Below are 18226 nucleotides of genomic sequence, written 5' to 3' on the forward strand. Positions count from 1 at the left end.
CTCCCCTGTTCCTAATGCCCCTCACCCCGTTCCCTCCCCTCCTTTTCCTCCTCCTTCCCACACTTTGGGTTCCTTAAGGCTTTCAAAAGTCTATGTGTCCCCGTGGCCCTAACGCCCAGTATCCGGATACCCCACCGCTTTCCTCCTCACCCCTCCCCCAAGATGTAATACTTTCACGTCCTTCATTTTTTAAAAAAAGTGTCCTATCTACCCTGTGTACAAATGCCCGGTATTCAGATTGTGTTCCTCTCGTAAATTTTCATTTCTTTCATTCATTCAGAACTTGCCCCCCCCCCCCCCCGACCCTCCACCCTGAACACTTTTGGTTCCTTCAGTCTTTTAAAACTGTCCTATGTACCCTGTGTGCTAATGGCCAGCATTGAGATTGTTTTCCTGTCCCAAATTTGCATGTCTTTCAGTCATTCACAACTCCCCCCCCCCCCCCCCCCACTTCTCCAGTTTAACACTTTCGTTTCCTTCAGTCTTTTAAAACTCTCCTATCTACCCTGTGTCCTAATGGCCAGCATTCAGATTGTTTTCCTTTCCCAAATGTTCATGTCTTTCAGTGTTCAGAACTCCCCCCTCCCCCCATTTAACACTTTCGGTTCCTTCAGTCTTTTAAAACTCTCCTCTCAACCCTGTGTCCTAATGGCCAGCACTCAGATTGTTTTGCTTTGCCAAATTGTCTGTCACTGATGTCACTGAGGTCAGTGCGTGCCTGCCTAGCAGACCACTTCCGGCAGGCACGGTCCCAAGCACATCCTGTTGGAGGTGAGAATTATTATATAGGATGCTCAGCAGGGCACCTATCTGTGCAACTAAATTTAGACATGGGCAGTTACACCAATACTATCAGGCTCATTTTCAAAAGAGAAAAATGTCCAAAAAGTGACATAAGTCTGCATTTGGACATTTACCTCACAAAAACATCCAAATCAATATTTTCTAAACCTCTTTTTAGACATTTTTCTCTGAAGTCCGTCAGAAGGACATCTAAATCTCAAGGGGGCGTGCCAGGGGTGTGTTCAAGGCAGGACTTGGGCATTCCTAAGACTTAAGACGTCTTTTCAGCCATAATGGAACAAAACAAAAACGTCCAAGACTAAAACTTAGACGTTTTCAGCTAGACCTGTTTTCATAATGAGTAGCTGCAGTGGGAATTGAACCCACTTCCCCAGGATGGAAGTCTGCTGCACTAACCACTAGGCTACTCCTCTACTCCACACAAGAGGTGCCCGAAATGACCAGATGGCCACTGGAGGGAATCGGGGATCACATCCCCTTACTCCCCCAGTGGTCACTATCCCCCTCCCACCAAAAAAAACATGTGATTAAAAATATTACTTGCCTGCCTCAGATGTTATACTAAAGTCCATTAGAATAGCATGCAGGTCCCTGGAGTAGTCTATTAGTGGTGCAGTGAACTGCAGACAGGTGGACCCAGGCTTCTACCTCCCCCTACTTGTTACACTTGTGGAGGAAACTGTGAGCCCTCCAAAACCCACCAGAAACCCACTGTACCCACATATTGGTGCTCCCTTCACCTGTAAGGTCTATGGTAGTGGTGTACAGTTGGGGGTAGTGGGTCTTGGAGGGGGGCTCAGCAGACAAGGTAAGGGAGCAATGGTGAGATATGTACCTGGGAGCATTTTATAAAGTCCACTGCAGTGCCTCCAACGATGCCCTATTGCTTTCCTGGGATGTCACTTTTCCACTATTCTACCTGATTCCAAGCTTTCTGTTTTGGTTGTTTTTTATAACATCTGAGCCTTGTGTCTATTGTTTATCATTAGATTTGGGCTTTGAATTCAGATCTATAGATGAAAAGGAGGTCTCATTACATATATCTAAATACCAGAGTACTATTTTTCCATACTTCATAGCAAGACTGTACATTCCCTAATTACCTGTCCCATTGCAACTGAAGCTTTTACCTCCTCAGTACATGTAATTGGTTTCATCCCTGTGTGGATTTTCTGATGCCATGTGAGGCTTTCTTTCCAACCAAAGCTTTTACCACACTCAGGACATGTAAATGGTTTCACTCCTGTGTGTATTATCTGGTGCATTGTGAGGTTTACCTTCCTACCAAAGCTTTTACCAGTCTCTATACATAAGTACATAAGTAATGCCACACTGGGAAAAGACCAAGGGTCCATCGAGCCCAGCATCCTGTCCACGACAGCAGCCAATCCAGGCCAAGGGCATCTGGCAAGCTTCCCAAACGTGCAAACATTCTATACATGTTATTCCTGGAATAACATGCAAATGGTTTCTCTCCCGTGTGGACTTCCTAATGCACTTTGAGATTTACATTACAACCAAAGCTTTTACCACATTTTATTGTGGATTTTGTACGTTTTGCATTTGAATGTATTTGTTTGAAAATGGACCAAAAAATAAAACATCCAAATCACAAAACATTTTTCCAAACAGCATTTTCAAAAGAAAAATAGAGACTTTTTTTGTAGAAAATGACCTTTCCTGTTCTGATTTTGGACGTTTTACAAAAAACGTCCAAATTCAGACTTAGATGTCATATCCAAAAATGCCCCTTGTGCATTTGACTTGCCCAAAGTCACAAGTACCAGCTATGGGAATTGAACCCATGTTGCCAGGATCAAAGTCCACTGCACTAACCATTAAGCCACTCCTCCTCTGTTTTGGATGTTTTGCATTTGGACATTTTTTGTTCGAAAATGGACCAAAAAAAAGGACATCCAAATCACAAGACGTCCATAGCATTTTTGAACACAAAAGATAGATGTCTATCTTTTTCAAAAATGACCTTCTTTCCTGTTCAGAATTTGGACGTTTTTGTAAATCATCCAAATTCTGATTTAGAAGTTCTATCGAAAATGCCCCTACATGACACCAAGTAAAGCTTGGTGTAAATGTCGAAACCTAAATTATGCGTGGATCGGGTGTATTCTATAACCACATGAATAGATTGTAAAAACGCCCATGACCCTCCCATGCCACGCCCCGTTTTCAACTATGTGACTTAGAATTTACACAAATCATGTTATAGAATACGCTTACAGTTCTGTGCATAAATTCTAATTAATGCCAATTAGTGTCAATAATTGTCATGTCCCCTACCTCAACGCAAGCAGCATCCTCGGGCTGCGTGGGGTCCCGTCAACACGCACACTTGACTGGCACTGCCTGAGCCATGTGTGTGTAGTCCTCTCTGGGTTTGTTCAGAGAGCGGTGGTTGCAGGCTCCTTAATTGCTTTCCTTCCATACACCTGATTCTGCTCTCTCACTGCCTGGCTTCCAGGCTCCTTGTTTGCTTCGCTTCCACCCACCTGGGTCTGCTCTTCCTTTGCCTGGCTTCCCTTGCTTCTCTCCTATTGGTCTTCCGGTTCCTCCTTCCCCTGCTCTTGTCCTATGGCTGTGCCCCTTCTCCCTGCTGATGTCAGACGCCAGCACTTTATCAGCTGAGCTGTCCCTGGACTCCATGCTTCGGCTTCTACTTTGGTAGGTGTTTCTAACTCTGTAGTCTGCTTCTTATCTACTGGTCCCTTGTTACTGACTTTTGCCTGCATCTGGATTACTCTCTTGCCTGCCGCCTGCCTACTGACTTTCGCCTGCATTTGGATTACTCTCTTGCCTGCAGCCTGCCTACTGACTTTCGCCTGTACCTGGATTACTCCCTTGCCTGCCGCCTGCCTACTGACTTTCGCCTGCATCTGGATTACTCTCTTGCCTACCGCCTGCTTACTTACTTTCGCCTGTACTTGGATTACTTTCTTGCCTGCCGCCTGCCTACTGACTTGCCTGTACCTGGATTATTCTCTTGCCTGCCGCCTGCCTACTGACTGCCGCTTGTACCTGGATTACTCTCTTGACCAGCTGCCTGCCTGGCCGATACAATCATCACCCCGCTTCCAGCTCCATTCCGTAAGTCCTGCAGGCCGCCCGCACCTAGGGGCTCAACCTCTGGGGACCGGCTGTTAGCACAGGTGAAACCTGGTGTTGTCCAGCCGCCAAGCAGAACCTGGCCCGAGTACCGGGCTCAGCAGCGCTCTACTTGGTACAAGAACTCACAATAATTGATTGTTAAGTGGAAATTACTGGTGCTGATTGGCTTCTTAACTAATTAAGTTGCACATGCAAATCCACAATACAACCAAAGTTGCATGCACAACTTAAGTCTCGCTATATAGAATCTGGGGGATTATGTCTCATGGAAATATTTCCAAGCCCTCTGCATGTGGGTGTATATTTGTGTTCCTAACTGCTATACTTCGGTGTAATGTTTCTATGCCGCATAAGCTGGAACTGCATCTCCCACAGGTACCCACTGGACCATTTTTTAGGAAATTAATTTTCCTGGAATCCTCCAATCCTATCAATCCCATTTTCAAACTCAATAGTTGTTTTTACTGGTTCTTCCCCCACACCAATTTAGCTCTGTTCTGTTATATTTTTGGAAAGTTATTTTGCCACCATGCAGACAAACGGACAGACCAACAATCCGTGGGTTTGAAAGAAGTAAAACTGCTACAGAAACAAAATGATTTTTGAATACAGGCTACATGAAACAGTATACAAAAATATTCATGGAAGCCTGAATCAGTTGGAATATATAGAACAATTCAAAATCAGACCTCCATCAATCAATTTATTAAATTCAAAACAACTGACAACTGTGTTATAGGACACTACAACAGTGTTGATGTGGCTGCTTTGGGATTAATTTACTTTACTGAGGCTTTCTGTGGTTGTCTGGTGTTAGAAATACCTGGCATTAATTAGGATTTTTCAGTAGTAACTGAAAGCAAGAAGCTGAGAGTGGCAGGTATTTGCACCTGTGAGGATTGCTATGACAGTGATTAAGTTTACCTGTGGTATCTGATATCTGAGTGTTACACCAATAGGAACTGAAACGCAACTGTCACATGGATTTTTGCTTGTGGCAGCTGGACCTTAAGAGCGACAGCTGTTTGAATCAGTGGAAATTAATATTTGATTGTGACAGGTGTTGTCATACATGGGAAGGCAAACCTGAGTGACAGATGTTTACATCTGTATAAATGATGCTGATTGTGACAGGTGTGTTTATTCATGAGAACTGTACTTCTCAGAAACTGATACTTAAGAATAACAAGTGTGGCTTTCTATGGAAGTGGATACCAAAAGCATTAGATGTACACTTGTGCAAACTGAAACTCGAAGAGCAAAAAGAAGTGTACAATACCACAAGTGAAAACTTGAGAGCAACAGACTGGTCACCCTTGGGACTGAGTATGGCCGGTATTTGTACCAGTGGAAACTGCTGCCTGATAGTGTCAGATATTAGAGGTCATTTTAGCAGAACTATACATCATTTAAAGAAGTTGGCTTGCATGTGTAAATGGTTAGACATGTATAAATAGTCATTTTAGAAGAGCTCCTGCTTTCACATGTACACCAACAGGGTAAAGTTTTGGAGGGGCATGCTCTGAGTGTAGTTTGGGAAAGCCTGAAAAGTACGTTTCCTATTTTGCAATGGAAATACCTGAATAGCTCAAAACATTTCTCTAAATGACATTTACACCTAAACATGCACTAGATAACTAATTTGGAGGAGTGATTGAGGGGGCAATTGTGTTTACCACTCTGACATTTAAAACCACAACAATTAACAAAGTGGAGTTTTAAGGCTTGGTTGCCCTTGGATACTGTTCATATAGCAGCATTTATGTGTGTTTGGTCGCAAAATTTGCCGCCAACATATGCAAGTGTCAGCATTTCCACATACACAGCTCTAAGGGGTCCTTTTACCAAGCTGCAGTAAAAAGGGCCCTGCGTTAGTGGCGGGGGCTGTTTTTGCCGTGCACTGAGGCCTTTTTTACCACAGCGGGTAAAAAGGCCGAATAAAGAAATGACCATGTGGTAAGATTTCACTTACCATGTGGCCTTGCAGGGGGGGAGCACTTAACACCACCCATTCAGGTGGCAGTAAGGACTCCTGCACTAACCCAGCGGTGACCGGTGCTGCCCGATTACCACTACCTGCGGAAACATTTTTCGAATATTTCCACTACTGCCAGAAATGCTGCTCGCTGGGGGTGGCACTCCCACTGGTGCCCACGATGGGCCAGCGGTAGCTCCAGATTGGGCTTACCGCTGCTTTGCAAAAGGGCCCCTAGGTGTTGCCACTTTTTTTGCCCAAAGTGTATTTTTTTGTAAAATGGCTGTTCCTGCTATATGTGCTGCTAAATATAAGTTGTTTTTCCATGGCCTTATATATATTTTATACAAAAGTCTCCATGGGCAGCAAGCCTTCTGTAAAACACGTTGCAAACTGTCAACATCCCAACTTCAGACTTTACTATTCCTATCTATAGAACCTATACAAAACTGGTCTTATTTACACCTAAGAATGACAAGTGTGTTCATGGCAACTGAAACCTGAGGGCAGACTGAAGTTTTACATATGGAAACTGAAACCTTACAGACACAAGTGTGGGTACCTATGCCACTGAACACCTGAGAGTGAGAGGAGTACACACCAGCAACAATTAACACTTAATGGCTACAGGTGTGATCACTCACGGGAACTTATACTGACAGTGACAGATGTGTGTACTCATGTGAACTGATACTTGAGAGCATGAGGTATACACACCAGTGGTAAACAATATCTGTACACAAGTGTGCTAACCCACAGAAACTGATATCTTATAATGCCAGGTGTGCTTAATCATGAAATTAATGCCTAACAGCAACAGGCATGGGTATCTGCATTGTACTTGAAAGATAATAGTGTGAGCAGTTTCTGAATGCTTCCATGTTCACCCATTTTATTATTTCTATGACATTTTATATGAACAATATTAAGTGAATGAGAGTGGCAGGAATACTATTTTAACTTGGTTGGGAAACTTAGTTTATATGGATATTTCAGAGTCTCTTTATGTATTTTTAGGAAAATTAGATTGGATTAGAGTAGTTTTATTATTTAGGGGACATAGGAGCATTAGTTTAGCTATTGTGTATATAATTTTTCCTGTTTATTTTGTTAGTTTTGTAATAAAATCTGTTGTAGCCCCCTAATGAGAGTGAAGAGACAGTCAAATCTAGCAGGGATTTTATAATAATGCATTTTGTATTTATAATTATACTGTACTATATTTTATGATTGATGAATTAATTTGTTTGTATGTATTATTAAGTCCATGGAAACAAGCACTGCTTGTGGATTTTTCCTGCAGAAAGGGCATGAGTGAATTGATATTACATTGCATTATATTTTAGCTTTAAGCAATGAACAGTGATAAAACACCTCCAGTGCAAAAAAAAAAAAAAAGTAAGACAGGTGTTTACTGGACAAACACCAAAACCCCCACTTCCCCTAGTATTCATTCACTCCTCTCTGGCCTACCTTGGATTCTCTACTCTGTTTATATGCCTCTTCTGTGCTGACAAAACTTCAGCTGCACAAATGCATGTATTTGATTCTATTAGAAAAGATACTCAGCAATAGCACCTTTAGGGCCCTATTTACTAAGGCATGTTAGCATTTTTAATGCATAGCACGTGCGCTAACCATGCAGGTGCCTATAGGGATATTGTAGGCACGTACAAGGTTAACATACATAGATGATTAATGTGCATTAAAAATGCTAACGCGTCTATAACGTGGCTTTAGTAAACATGGCTCTTAGGGTCCAGCTTACTAAGGTGCGCTAATGTTTTTACCGGATACACAAAATTAGTGCATGCTGGGTACGCACCCATAGGAATATCATGGGCGCCTACACAGCTAGCGCGTGCTAATGGTTAGCGCAAGCTAAAAACGCTAACGCGCCTCTAGCGCAGCTTAGTAAGCAGAGCTCTTACTGTGTAGACACCAATGAACACTGATTTTTTTTGTGTACTCTCAAAGAATCTCTAATAAGCTGGAAAATAAAGACTTAAATTTACAATTTATAAACACTTAGCAATAGGAGCCATAATTATATTACAGTATACTCAACCAATAAGCTATCTTTGATCATCTAAGGAACCAAGAATTAAGCCAGATAATAAAGTGCACAACTCACCTGGTGATCTTGAATTTCTACTTTTAGGGCTTCCTGCAGAGTCTGCAGCTCCATCCTCTACCTTCTCCACGTTTTCTCTCACAAGTACTCTCAGTTTCTTCCACAGCTTTTTATTTTTTTGCAATCTGGTCCTCAGGATATGGGAAATTGTTTCTTGATTTACTATTAGCAAAAAATATTTTTTTTCAAAAATATTACAAAATGAGGGCAGTTAGCAAAATAAAGCAACAAAAATGTACAATGTACAAATATACAATTCACTAAGGTTCCTCCTCCCCCCAGACAGAGAATGAGAGAAAAGCATTTGTGCTTTATATCTTTAGCAACTTACAGAAATCCAAAGGTGTAGGCTCAGGTTTGTTGAAACCATTTTTGGTTAAGATGCACCACTGCTTTAAACTTTGAGAAATCTCTTGTTTACTTTTGAATTACGACCACTATATTATCCAGGATCAAACCTTTCTCCCTCACAAACCTTTAATACATATAACAATGCCTGAAATAAGTTCCCATATAAGGTCCAATATACCCCTATTTTAAAGCTTTTTAAATAAATATATGTGCTTATGACTGAAAGAGGTAACATGAATGAATAGTATGCATATACACTTCTATATAAGCTGTCACCTGAAAATTCCCTGTGCTTTAACATATTCTCAATAATAGAAAATTAAAATGGGAAAATTAGGTTCTTACCTTGGTAATTTTCTTTCCTTTAGTCATAGCAGATGAAGCCATTACGTATGGGTTGTGTCCATCAACCAGCAGGGGGAGATAGAGAGCACTCAACTTTTCACAGTGCCTCATGGCCAGCTAGCTCCACTGCCTCTTCAGTATTTGAAGCTTCCAAAGCAGTATGGCAAACCGCAATGGGAATAACATGAACTTTCCTCACAGCGAACGATGGCCCCTTAACAAGGGCACGAACTCAACAAAGGAAGGAATGAACTCATCCTCCTGGAGGGAATAAACTCATCCTCCCAAAACATGAACTGGAGGGAATGAACTCATCCTCCTATAACTGTAACAAGAATCCTGAAGACTGTTTTCCGACTCCCCAAGGAAGGAATATAACTTAAGGAGACAAGAACAGCACCTGAAATCAGAATCACTGCAATACAGACAATCATACAGGGAGGGCTCATGGCTTCATCTGCTATGACTAAAGGAAAGAAAATTACCAAGGTAAGAACCTAATTTTCCCTTCCTTGTCATCAAGCAGATGAAGCCATTACGTATGGGATGTAACAAAGCAATCCCTAAATAGGGTGGGAACAAGCCACACCACGCGCTAGCACCTGTGCTCCAAAACACGCATCTCTCCTGGCAGCCACATCCAGCCTGTAATGTCGGGCGAAAGAGAGCTTAGAAGCCCATGTTGCAGCACTGCAAATCTCATGAAGAGATAGTGCTCCAGTTTCCGCCCAGGAAGAGGAAACCGCTCTTGTGGAATGTGCCTTAAAGGCTTCAGGCGGAGCCTGGCCAGACAGCAGATATGCTGAAAAGATAGCTTCTTTGAGCCAACGGGCAATAGTGGCTTTAGAAGCTGAAGACCCTCTGCGAGGACCTGCAAACAGCACAAAAAGATGATCAGAAGTCCTGAAAGAATTTGTAATTCGCAGATACTGCAACAGAGTCCTGCGCACATCCAAAAGGTGCAACTGCCAAATGAATCTGGAAACTCCTCCTCAACAAAGGAGGGAAGAAAAACAGGCTGGTTTAGGTGAAACGCTGAAACCACCTTAGGCATGAAGGAAGGCACGGTCCGAACCGTGACCCCTGACTCTGAGAATTGCAGAAAAGGGTCTCTACAGGACAGCACCTGGAGCTCTGAAACCCGTCTCGCCAAGGTAACGGCCACTAAAAAGACGGCCTTCAGTGTCAAATCTTTCTCTGAAGCACGCCGAAGCAGTTCAAAGGGAGCCCCCTGAAGGACCTTCAATACTAACCCCAGGTTCCAAGCTAGACAAGGTGCCCGCATGGGAGGACGGAGCCGAAGCACCCCTCTAAGAAACCGTGCCACATCTGGATAAGCAGCTAAGGACACGCCTTCAACCTTGCCATGCAGGGAGGTCAATGCTGCCACTTGCACCCGCAGGGAATTATAGGCCAAGCCTTTGTGTACACCATCCTGCAAAAAGTCCAGAATCGGCGAGACAGGAGCCCGCAACGGAGAAAGCGCTCTTAAAACACACCAGACTTCAAACTGGCGCCAAATCCTGGCATAAGTCACGGAAATGGAGCGCTTACGGGCCTACAGGAGAGTGGAAATTACCTTATTTGAGTAGCCTTTATCTCTCAATTGCGCCCTCTCAATCGCCATGTCATAAGACCAAAGCGGCAGGCGTCCTCCATGGCCACCGGACCCTGTGACAACAGGTGCGGAACCAGAGGTAACGGAAAGGGAACCTCCAACAGCATCTGTCGGAGGTCCGTATACCAAGGCCTCCTGGGCCAATCCGGAGCGATGAGCACCACTTCTCCTGGATGCAGCCGAATCCGCAGGAGCACTCGCCCTATCAAGGGCCACGGAGGGAAGACATACAGCAAGCCCAGGAGCCAGGGTTGAGCCAAGGCACCCAACCCGGCAGAGCGAGGATCCCTCCATCTGCTGAAGAAGCACGGGACTTTGGCATTGGAACTGGTCGCCATAAGATCCATCACTGGCTTGCCCCATTTGGCACATATCTGCAGGAATACATCGTCTGCTAGTTCCCACTCCGCTGGATCGATCTGATGCCTGCTTAGATAGTTGGCTTGCACATTGCTCTGACCTGCAATGTGAGATGCTGACAGGGACTGTAGATGCAGTTCGGCCCAGTGGCAAATTTGTTCGGCCTGCGCGGCTAGAGCTCTGCACTGAGTTCCACCTTGTCGATTTATGTAGGCCACTGCTGTCGTGTTGTCCGACATCACTTGGACAGCCAATCCTTCCAGGGTCACTTGAAAGGCCAGAAGAGCCAGAAACACCACTTTCAACTCCAGGCGGTTGATAGACCACTCCGACTCGTCGGGCGTCCACAGACCCTGGGCATGCTTCCCCTGGCAATGTGCGCCCCAGCCCTTCAGGCTGGCATCTGTCACCACTAGACACCAATTGGGGAGCGCCAGCGGCATTCCCTGCTGCAACATGCTGTCTGAGAGCCACCACTCCATACTGAGGCGGGCCGCAGGGCGCCAAGAAAGTCTGCACTGATAATCCTGAGATACTGGAGACCATCGTTGAAGTAGAGAATACTGTAGAGGTCTCAGGTGCGCTCTCGCCCATGGCACCACTTCCAAGGTGGCCGTCATCGATCCCAACAGCTGGACAATGTCCCAAGCTCGCGGGCAGGGCATCCTCAGGAGCAGACGGACCTGATTCTGAAGCTTGCACTGCCTTTGCTCGGGAAGAAACACATAGTCCGAGGCTGTGTCGAACCTGGCCCCCAAATATTCTAGAGATTGCGAGGGGGTCAGGTAACTTTTGGCCATATTGACGACCCAGCCCAGAGATTGAAGGACTGAAACCACTCTGGCTGTAGTTAGATGACTCTCATTTTCTGAGTCTGCTCTGATGAGCCAGTCGTCTAGGTACGGGTGAACCCGGATACCCTCTCGCCTGAGAAAGGCAGCTACTACCATTATTACCTTGGAGAAGGTTCGGGGAGCTGTGGCGAGGCCAAAAGGCAAGGCCCGAAACTGGAAATGTTTTCCCAACACCGCAAACCGCAGAAACTTCTGGTGTGGGGGCCAAATTGGTATGTGCAAGTAAGCTTCTTTCAGGTCCAGAGACGTGAGAAACTCTCCTGGCTGTACCGCCATAATGACGGAGCGCAGGGTTTCCATGTGAAAATGCCGCACTCTTAAGGACTTGTTCAGCTCTTTTAAGTCCAGGATCGGGCGAAAAGACCCGCCTTTTCGTGGCACCACAAAGTAAATGGAGTAGCAGCCTAGACCTTGTTCGGCGGGAGGCACCGGGGTCACTGCCCCTATGTGGCAGACTGTGCAAAGTCTCCTCTACTGCCGCCCGTTTGGCAGCAGAACCGCATTGGGACTCCACAAACACGTCTCTCACCGGGGCATCGAATTCTATTCGGTATCCGTCTCTGATCAGGTCCAAGACCCACTGATCTGCGGAGATTTTGGCCCACTCCTCGAAAAAGAGGGAAAGTCTTCCTCCGATCACAGGAAAAGAGGCGGGGGCCGGCGCACCATCATTGAGAGGGTCGCCCCTGAACTCCAGGCCTAGAACCGGCAGCTGTGGAACGTTTGTCCGAGCGAAAGGAGTTTCTCTGCTGAAAGCGGGCACGATAAGTGAACCCAGCAGCACGCCCCGGGCGATACCTTCTAGCTTCACGGAAGCGAGGTCTGTAAGAGAAGCGGACCGCCTGACCCTTAGAGGAAGGCTTCGGCGTATCTTCGGGCAAGCGCTGAGGTTTGGAATCCCCCAGGCCTTTAACAATGTTTTCCAGCTCCTCACCAAACAGGAGAAGGCCTTGAAAGGGCAACTTCACCAACCTTTGCTTAGAGGCCATGTCCGCCGCCCAATGTCGTAGCCAAAGACTGCGGCGAACCGCCACTGCTACAGCCATTTGTTTAGCCGAAGCTCTGACCATATCATAAAGGGCGTCAGCCAAAAAGGACAAGGCCGACTCCATTCGCGGAGCCACTTCAGATAAGGTCTCCGCTCCATCACCGGGCTGTTTCACTGCCTGCTGTAACCAAGCCAGGCAGGCTCTAGCAGCATAACAACTGCATGCAGACGCCCGAACAGTGAGACCTGCCAAATCAAAGGACCGCTTCAGAGCTGAATCAAACCTGCGGTCTTGAATATCCTTCAGGGCAACACCTCCTTCAACAGGGAGGGTAGTTCTCTTTGTCACAGCCGTGACCAGGGCATCCACTTTAGGCATTGCAAAGCGAGCCAAATGTTCCTCACTCAGAGGGTATAATTGTCCCATAGCCCTGGCAAACTTCAAAGGTCCCTCGGGGTCAGCCCATTGAGCCAAAATGAGCTCTTGGATGGAGTCATGCAAAGGAAAGGCTCGAGTAGGCTTTCTGGTACTAGCCATCCTTGGATTAACAGAGGAGGCTGTGCCACTCCGTGGATCTTCAATCGAGAGGGCTCGTAAGGCATCTGAAATAAGCGCTGGCAGCTCCTCGCGGTGGAAAATCCTCACCGCAGACGGATCATCAAGCTCCTGTGGCAATTCTGCATCCGACTCTGGCTCCTCAGACCAAGAAGCTCTGTCAGACCCCTCAGAATCCTGCCCAGGGCTATCAGCTCTATTATTAGCCTCACTCAGAGGACCCCCTTCCCCCCCCCGGATTCAGGGCTCTCCGTCGCAACGGAGGCCACGCCATGTGGAAAATCCAAAATGGCATCTGCTGCCAGCTCTGAGCGCAGAAGATCGCCGCTCGCCATGCTCAGGCCGGCTCTACCGTCTGTACAGCACGATTTACAGAGCCTCGCTGCTGATTTGCCACATTTAGAACAGCGCTTTACAGTCTCCGCAGCCATCGCCTAAAATGGCGGTAAAATTCAAAATGGTGGTATGCGCCAAAAATGTCCCGATCGCGGGCCCACCCCGGAGGAGTCAGAAAACACTCTTACTTCACTAGACCGAGTATCACAGCTCCGGTCCTGCAGAAGAATCTCAAGAAAAACCTCTTTTCCTTTTTTTTTTTTAACGCTGTGAGGAAAGCAGAGGCAAAAGAGGTAAATAAAATCACTCTGGAGGCTCAGATAAGTAGGAAAGGCAGGGAAAGGCGAACCAATGTGCCTGCATCCACTGAGTGGGAAAGGACAGGGAAAAGCAAGCTAATATGTCCACATCCACGGGGGCATGGGTAAGGCAGGGAAAGGGCTAACCTATGTGCCTTCAAAGTGAAGCTGCTATAGCCTCTAACACCCCGGCTAACAACTGGCAAGCCAGGAGCCACCCCAGGCATATTTTTGATGGAGCTCGAAGAAGCTGCAGCCACCCTGCTTGGGGAGATAGAGAATACTGAAGAGGCAGTGGAGCTAGCTGGCCATGAGGCACTGTGAAAAGTTGAGTGCTCTCTATCTCCCCCTGCTGGTTGATGGACACAACCCATACGTAATGGCTTCATCTGCTTGATGACAAGGAAAAAATGTTCTTGTGTTTTAGGTGAAGAAGTTTTAGACTATATGGGCTGATTTTATAATGAATGACTAAGTGAGGAGTCCTAAAGGATGCCTATTTTAAGCTTATTTTACACAGCAGTCTTTGGGGCTCATTTTCAAAGCACTTAAAAGTAACTTATGGAACTTTGTAAGTCTAAGTACTTTGAAAATATGCCTCCACGCGCTTTTATAAAATAGGCACCCAGAACCAGCCCCAGTAGCATTTAAATATTGACGTACACATTTACACCTGCTCTGAAGCTGGTATAAATGCGTGCATGTATGCCATGTGTGTTCTTGCATTATTTTATGAAATACAAAGAAACATCACAACTCCAGTCCTGGAAATGTGTACACATGGTGTGTGTATAAGTACATGACAACTTATTAGTGCATGTATATGGCAGGGAAGTTTATAAAAGGCCTTTACACACAGAAAAAACCTTTATAAAATTATTCCCTATGTGGCTCATTTTCAAAACCCTTAGACTTACAAAGTTCCATAGGGTTACTCTGTAACTTTGTAAGTCTAAGTACTTTGGAAAATACACCTTGTCACATGTCAAATACATCAGCAGAAATGATAGCCATGAAGCAGCAACAAGAATTCAATTTTATCCTGGCACTGAAAAATTAACAATTAGTACTTCTTTTCACATGTTACAAACTTAGGGCCCTGTTTACTATATAGATCCCCATAACATTCCTATGGGCTTCTACACAGTTAGCATGTGCTAATTTTTAGCACACGCTAAAAATGCTAGTGCACCTTAGCAAACAGGGCCCTTAGGTTAATAGATACAAAAGAAGGTTGACTTAACATGTCTAATATGAGATAACATTATAAGTAAATTATGCAAATTACAACAGCATTTTACATGTTCAAGTAGACTTTTATAAAATTGCCTGCGAGTATATACGCTTAAAATATGTGCTACTAATGCATAGCACAAACATCTGTGATGTTCCTTGGGGCATTGGATGAGTTACACTGGGGTGCAGTTGTGAAAATACATGTGTATCTGCACAAACTTAGACAGGTCATTTGTCCTGCTTCAGAGTTGGTGTAAATGTCAATGCCTACTTCCCAGTGGAATAATTTTAGAAAACATATGAGTTGTCTTAGGGAATAAAAATAAGGAAGATGTATAGGCTTATTTATGTTTTAAAATTACCCTTTATAATGGTAATTTTATAAAGTCTATGCATCAAGTACAAATGTAAAACTGGCATATACATATAGAGGGTTCTACATTTCACACTACTTTATCTTATCCCCTGGATTCTATTTATGGCGCCTAAAACTGAGTGTGCAATTTGAGTAATTAGTCAATTAGCACCAATAATTGCGTGCTAAAAATCAATTATTGGTGTTAGTTGGCAACAATTTGGATTTGTGTGCGTATCATGCCAAGCACTATTCTATAAAGATGCATGTGCAAATCTTTTAGCGCGTAACTAAAAAGGGGGCATGGTCATAGGAGGGGCATGGATGGGTCAGGAGCTTTCACTAAAGATGCGTGTAATATTACAGAATTCAGGGGAATCCTCGTCTAATTTATGCACAAGGATTTACACCAGGTTTCAGTTGGTGTAAATCCTCATGTTCAAAGTTGGGTAGGAAAAGTATGAGGGCATGTGAGAATACTTATCCTGTTGTCCTCAGAGAACACCTGCTACAGACAAGTAACTTCACTTTCTCCAATGACAAGCAGGACAGAGTTTCTCACATGTGGGAATCCCTAGCTACCAAGCTCACCAAAAACAACAAACAGTATTCAACAGGGACTTACAATGGCAAGGCCAACTAGAACCAACAATACTAACAACAAAAACAGTCCTGTTGTGAAGGTACAGCCTGAAACAGAAAAGAATGGGCCTAGGAGGGTGGAGTTGGATTCTACACTCCAAACAAATTCTGCAGTACTGTCTGACCAAACCAGTTATCATGTCAGGTATTCTGCTCAAGGCAGTAGTGAGATATGAATGTGTGGACTGAAGAGCATGTTGCAGCTTTGGTAATCTCTTCGATGGAGGCTGACTTCAAGTGGGCTACCAACGCTGCCATGGCTCTGACATTGTGAGCTGTGACTTGACCCTCTAGAATCAGCCCGTCTTGGGCATAAGTGAAAGAGATGCAGTCTGCTAGCTAATTAGGTAAAGTGCATTTACCGATGGCTGCCCCCATCCTGTTTCAGTCAAAAGAAACAAAAAGTTAGGCAGACTGTCAATGAGCTTTCGTACACTCTAGGTAGAAGGCCAAGGCTCTCTTGCAGTTCAAAGTATGCAGTGTGCTTTCGCCAGGATGGGCATGAGGTTTTTGGAAAAATGCTGGAAGAACAACTGACTGGTTAAGTTGGAATTCTGACACCACCTTACACATGAACTTAGGATGTGCGCAGAGAACTACTCTGTTAGATAAAACGTTCAATCAGCTACTAGGGCCTGAAGCTCACTGACTCTGTGAGCTGAAGTAACTGCCACCAAAATTAAGACATTCCAGGGCAGGAACTTCAGCTAGGTAAGGAATCAAGTGGCTCAAAGTGAGCTTTCATCAGCTGGATGAGGAAGACACTGAGGCCCCATGACACAGTCAGAGGTTTGACGGGGGCTCTGTCAATAGCAAACCTCTCATGAAACAAACAACTAGAGGCTGCACAGAGATGGGCTTTCTTTTTACACAGTAATGGTAAGCACTGATTGCATTGAGGCAGGAACGGCAGCAAGCAGTAAGCAGGGTATGCATTGCAGGGGGGCACCAACATTTGAGGGGTGCCAGAAACCACCATACTTACCCTGTGCTACACTACAGCCCTCCGAAGAAGACCTACCTTGATCCTTGAAGGCCACCCTGGTGGTGTAGTGGCTTCTGTGGCTGCAGAAAAGAATCCCTTGGCAGCCATTTTTAAAATACAGAAGTGCCACCCGCAGCACAGAAGAACAAAAGGAAACGGAGGAGTGGCAGAGAGCCACTACAGCCCCAGCAGAGGCCACTACACCACCAGGGCAGCCTTCAACGATCAAGGCAGGTCTTCTTGGGAGGGTTGTAGTGTGTGGGAGAGGGGGGTTGTAGTATGTGGGAGGGGGATGGCAGCATTACTGTAATGGCGGTGGGGCAGGTTTTGCCACAGTATAAGTCATCACAAGGACAAAATATAACAAAAACAATGGACTGCATTAGGGGCTTGTAGCCCATTTAGTTATGTTTAAGCAAATGAGAGATCTGCATGAAAGAAAATATTTATTTTTATTGACTTCTAAAAACCACTTGTTCCTGAAACATGTTCAAAACAGAACAATCCATTTGTACAAAAAAAACAGAATAATCCATTTGTACAAAAGAGATGCGATGAAGATGTGATTCCATGTGCTCCAATGAAAGGAGAGTTTAATTTTACTTCCAATCTTTATAACACCAGGCTTCCCAAGGCAGATTACAACAACAGTTAAGATGAACCCATCAGTAAACAGGATATCCTCAATGAAATTTGGTCATATATTACTGTATTGTATAGAACAGTGTAGAAAAAGGAGCACAAAATACAGCTTTTATTAGTACTGTTTCCACCAGCTACAATAATTTTTAAGCACTTTTAGTGATATTAAAATTTATTTCATGATATTTATAGCTACATATAGGAAGCTTTCAAATAAATTAAAAAGCCATTGAGTTAAAAAAAAAAACTTTGTTCTTCACCTTTTGAGGCACTAGGCTGAAAAAGGGGACAGGGTGGAAGAAGGGGGAGGGAAAAGTGAGAAAGAAGATGTTGGGGGGGGGGGGGCGCCAATTGATAGTTTACAGAAGGGCGCCAGAGACCCTAGCACCGGCTCTGCATTGAGGTGAACCCTTACAGAGTTGGTGTTCAGACCAGACTCAGAAAGGTGTAGAAGGTATGCAGCCTCAGGCAGTTGAAGGGATGCAAATTCTACATTCTCAATATCCGGGCCGTGAGGGCCAGTGCCAGGCAGACTTCTAAAGTCTGTGCCCTGAAAATAGCAAGGACAGTCAAAGATCAAGAATATATATGTTTCAACATATGCTATGAGTTCATGTTATTAG

At 44.9% G+C, this 18226-nt stretch overlaps 1 protein-coding gene across 3 annotated transcripts in view; it reads right to left on the reverse strand.

The window, feature by feature from the left end:
• PHF21A (PHD finger protein 21A) overlaps positions 1–18226 on the reverse strand; it is a 364795-nt gene that overhangs the window by 254656 nt on the left and 91913 nt on the right. For all 3 annotated transcript variants that reach the window (XM_030200848.1, XM_030200845.1, XM_030200847.1), the window contains one exon: positions 8037–8198. In XM_030200848.1, the coding sequence (XP_030056708.1) occupies positions 8037–8090 (54 nt within the window). In that variant the 5' untranslated portion in view covers positions 8091–8198. The remainder of the gene's footprint in view (positions 1–8036; positions 8199–18226) is intronic.

The sequence above is a fragment of the Microcaecilia unicolor genome, chromosome 4 (assembly GCF_901765095.1).
Source record: "Microcaecilia unicolor chromosome 4, aMicUni1.1, whole genome shotgun sequence".
NCBI lineage: Eukaryota > Metazoa > Chordata > Amphibia > Gymnophiona > Siphonopidae > Microcaecilia > Microcaecilia unicolor.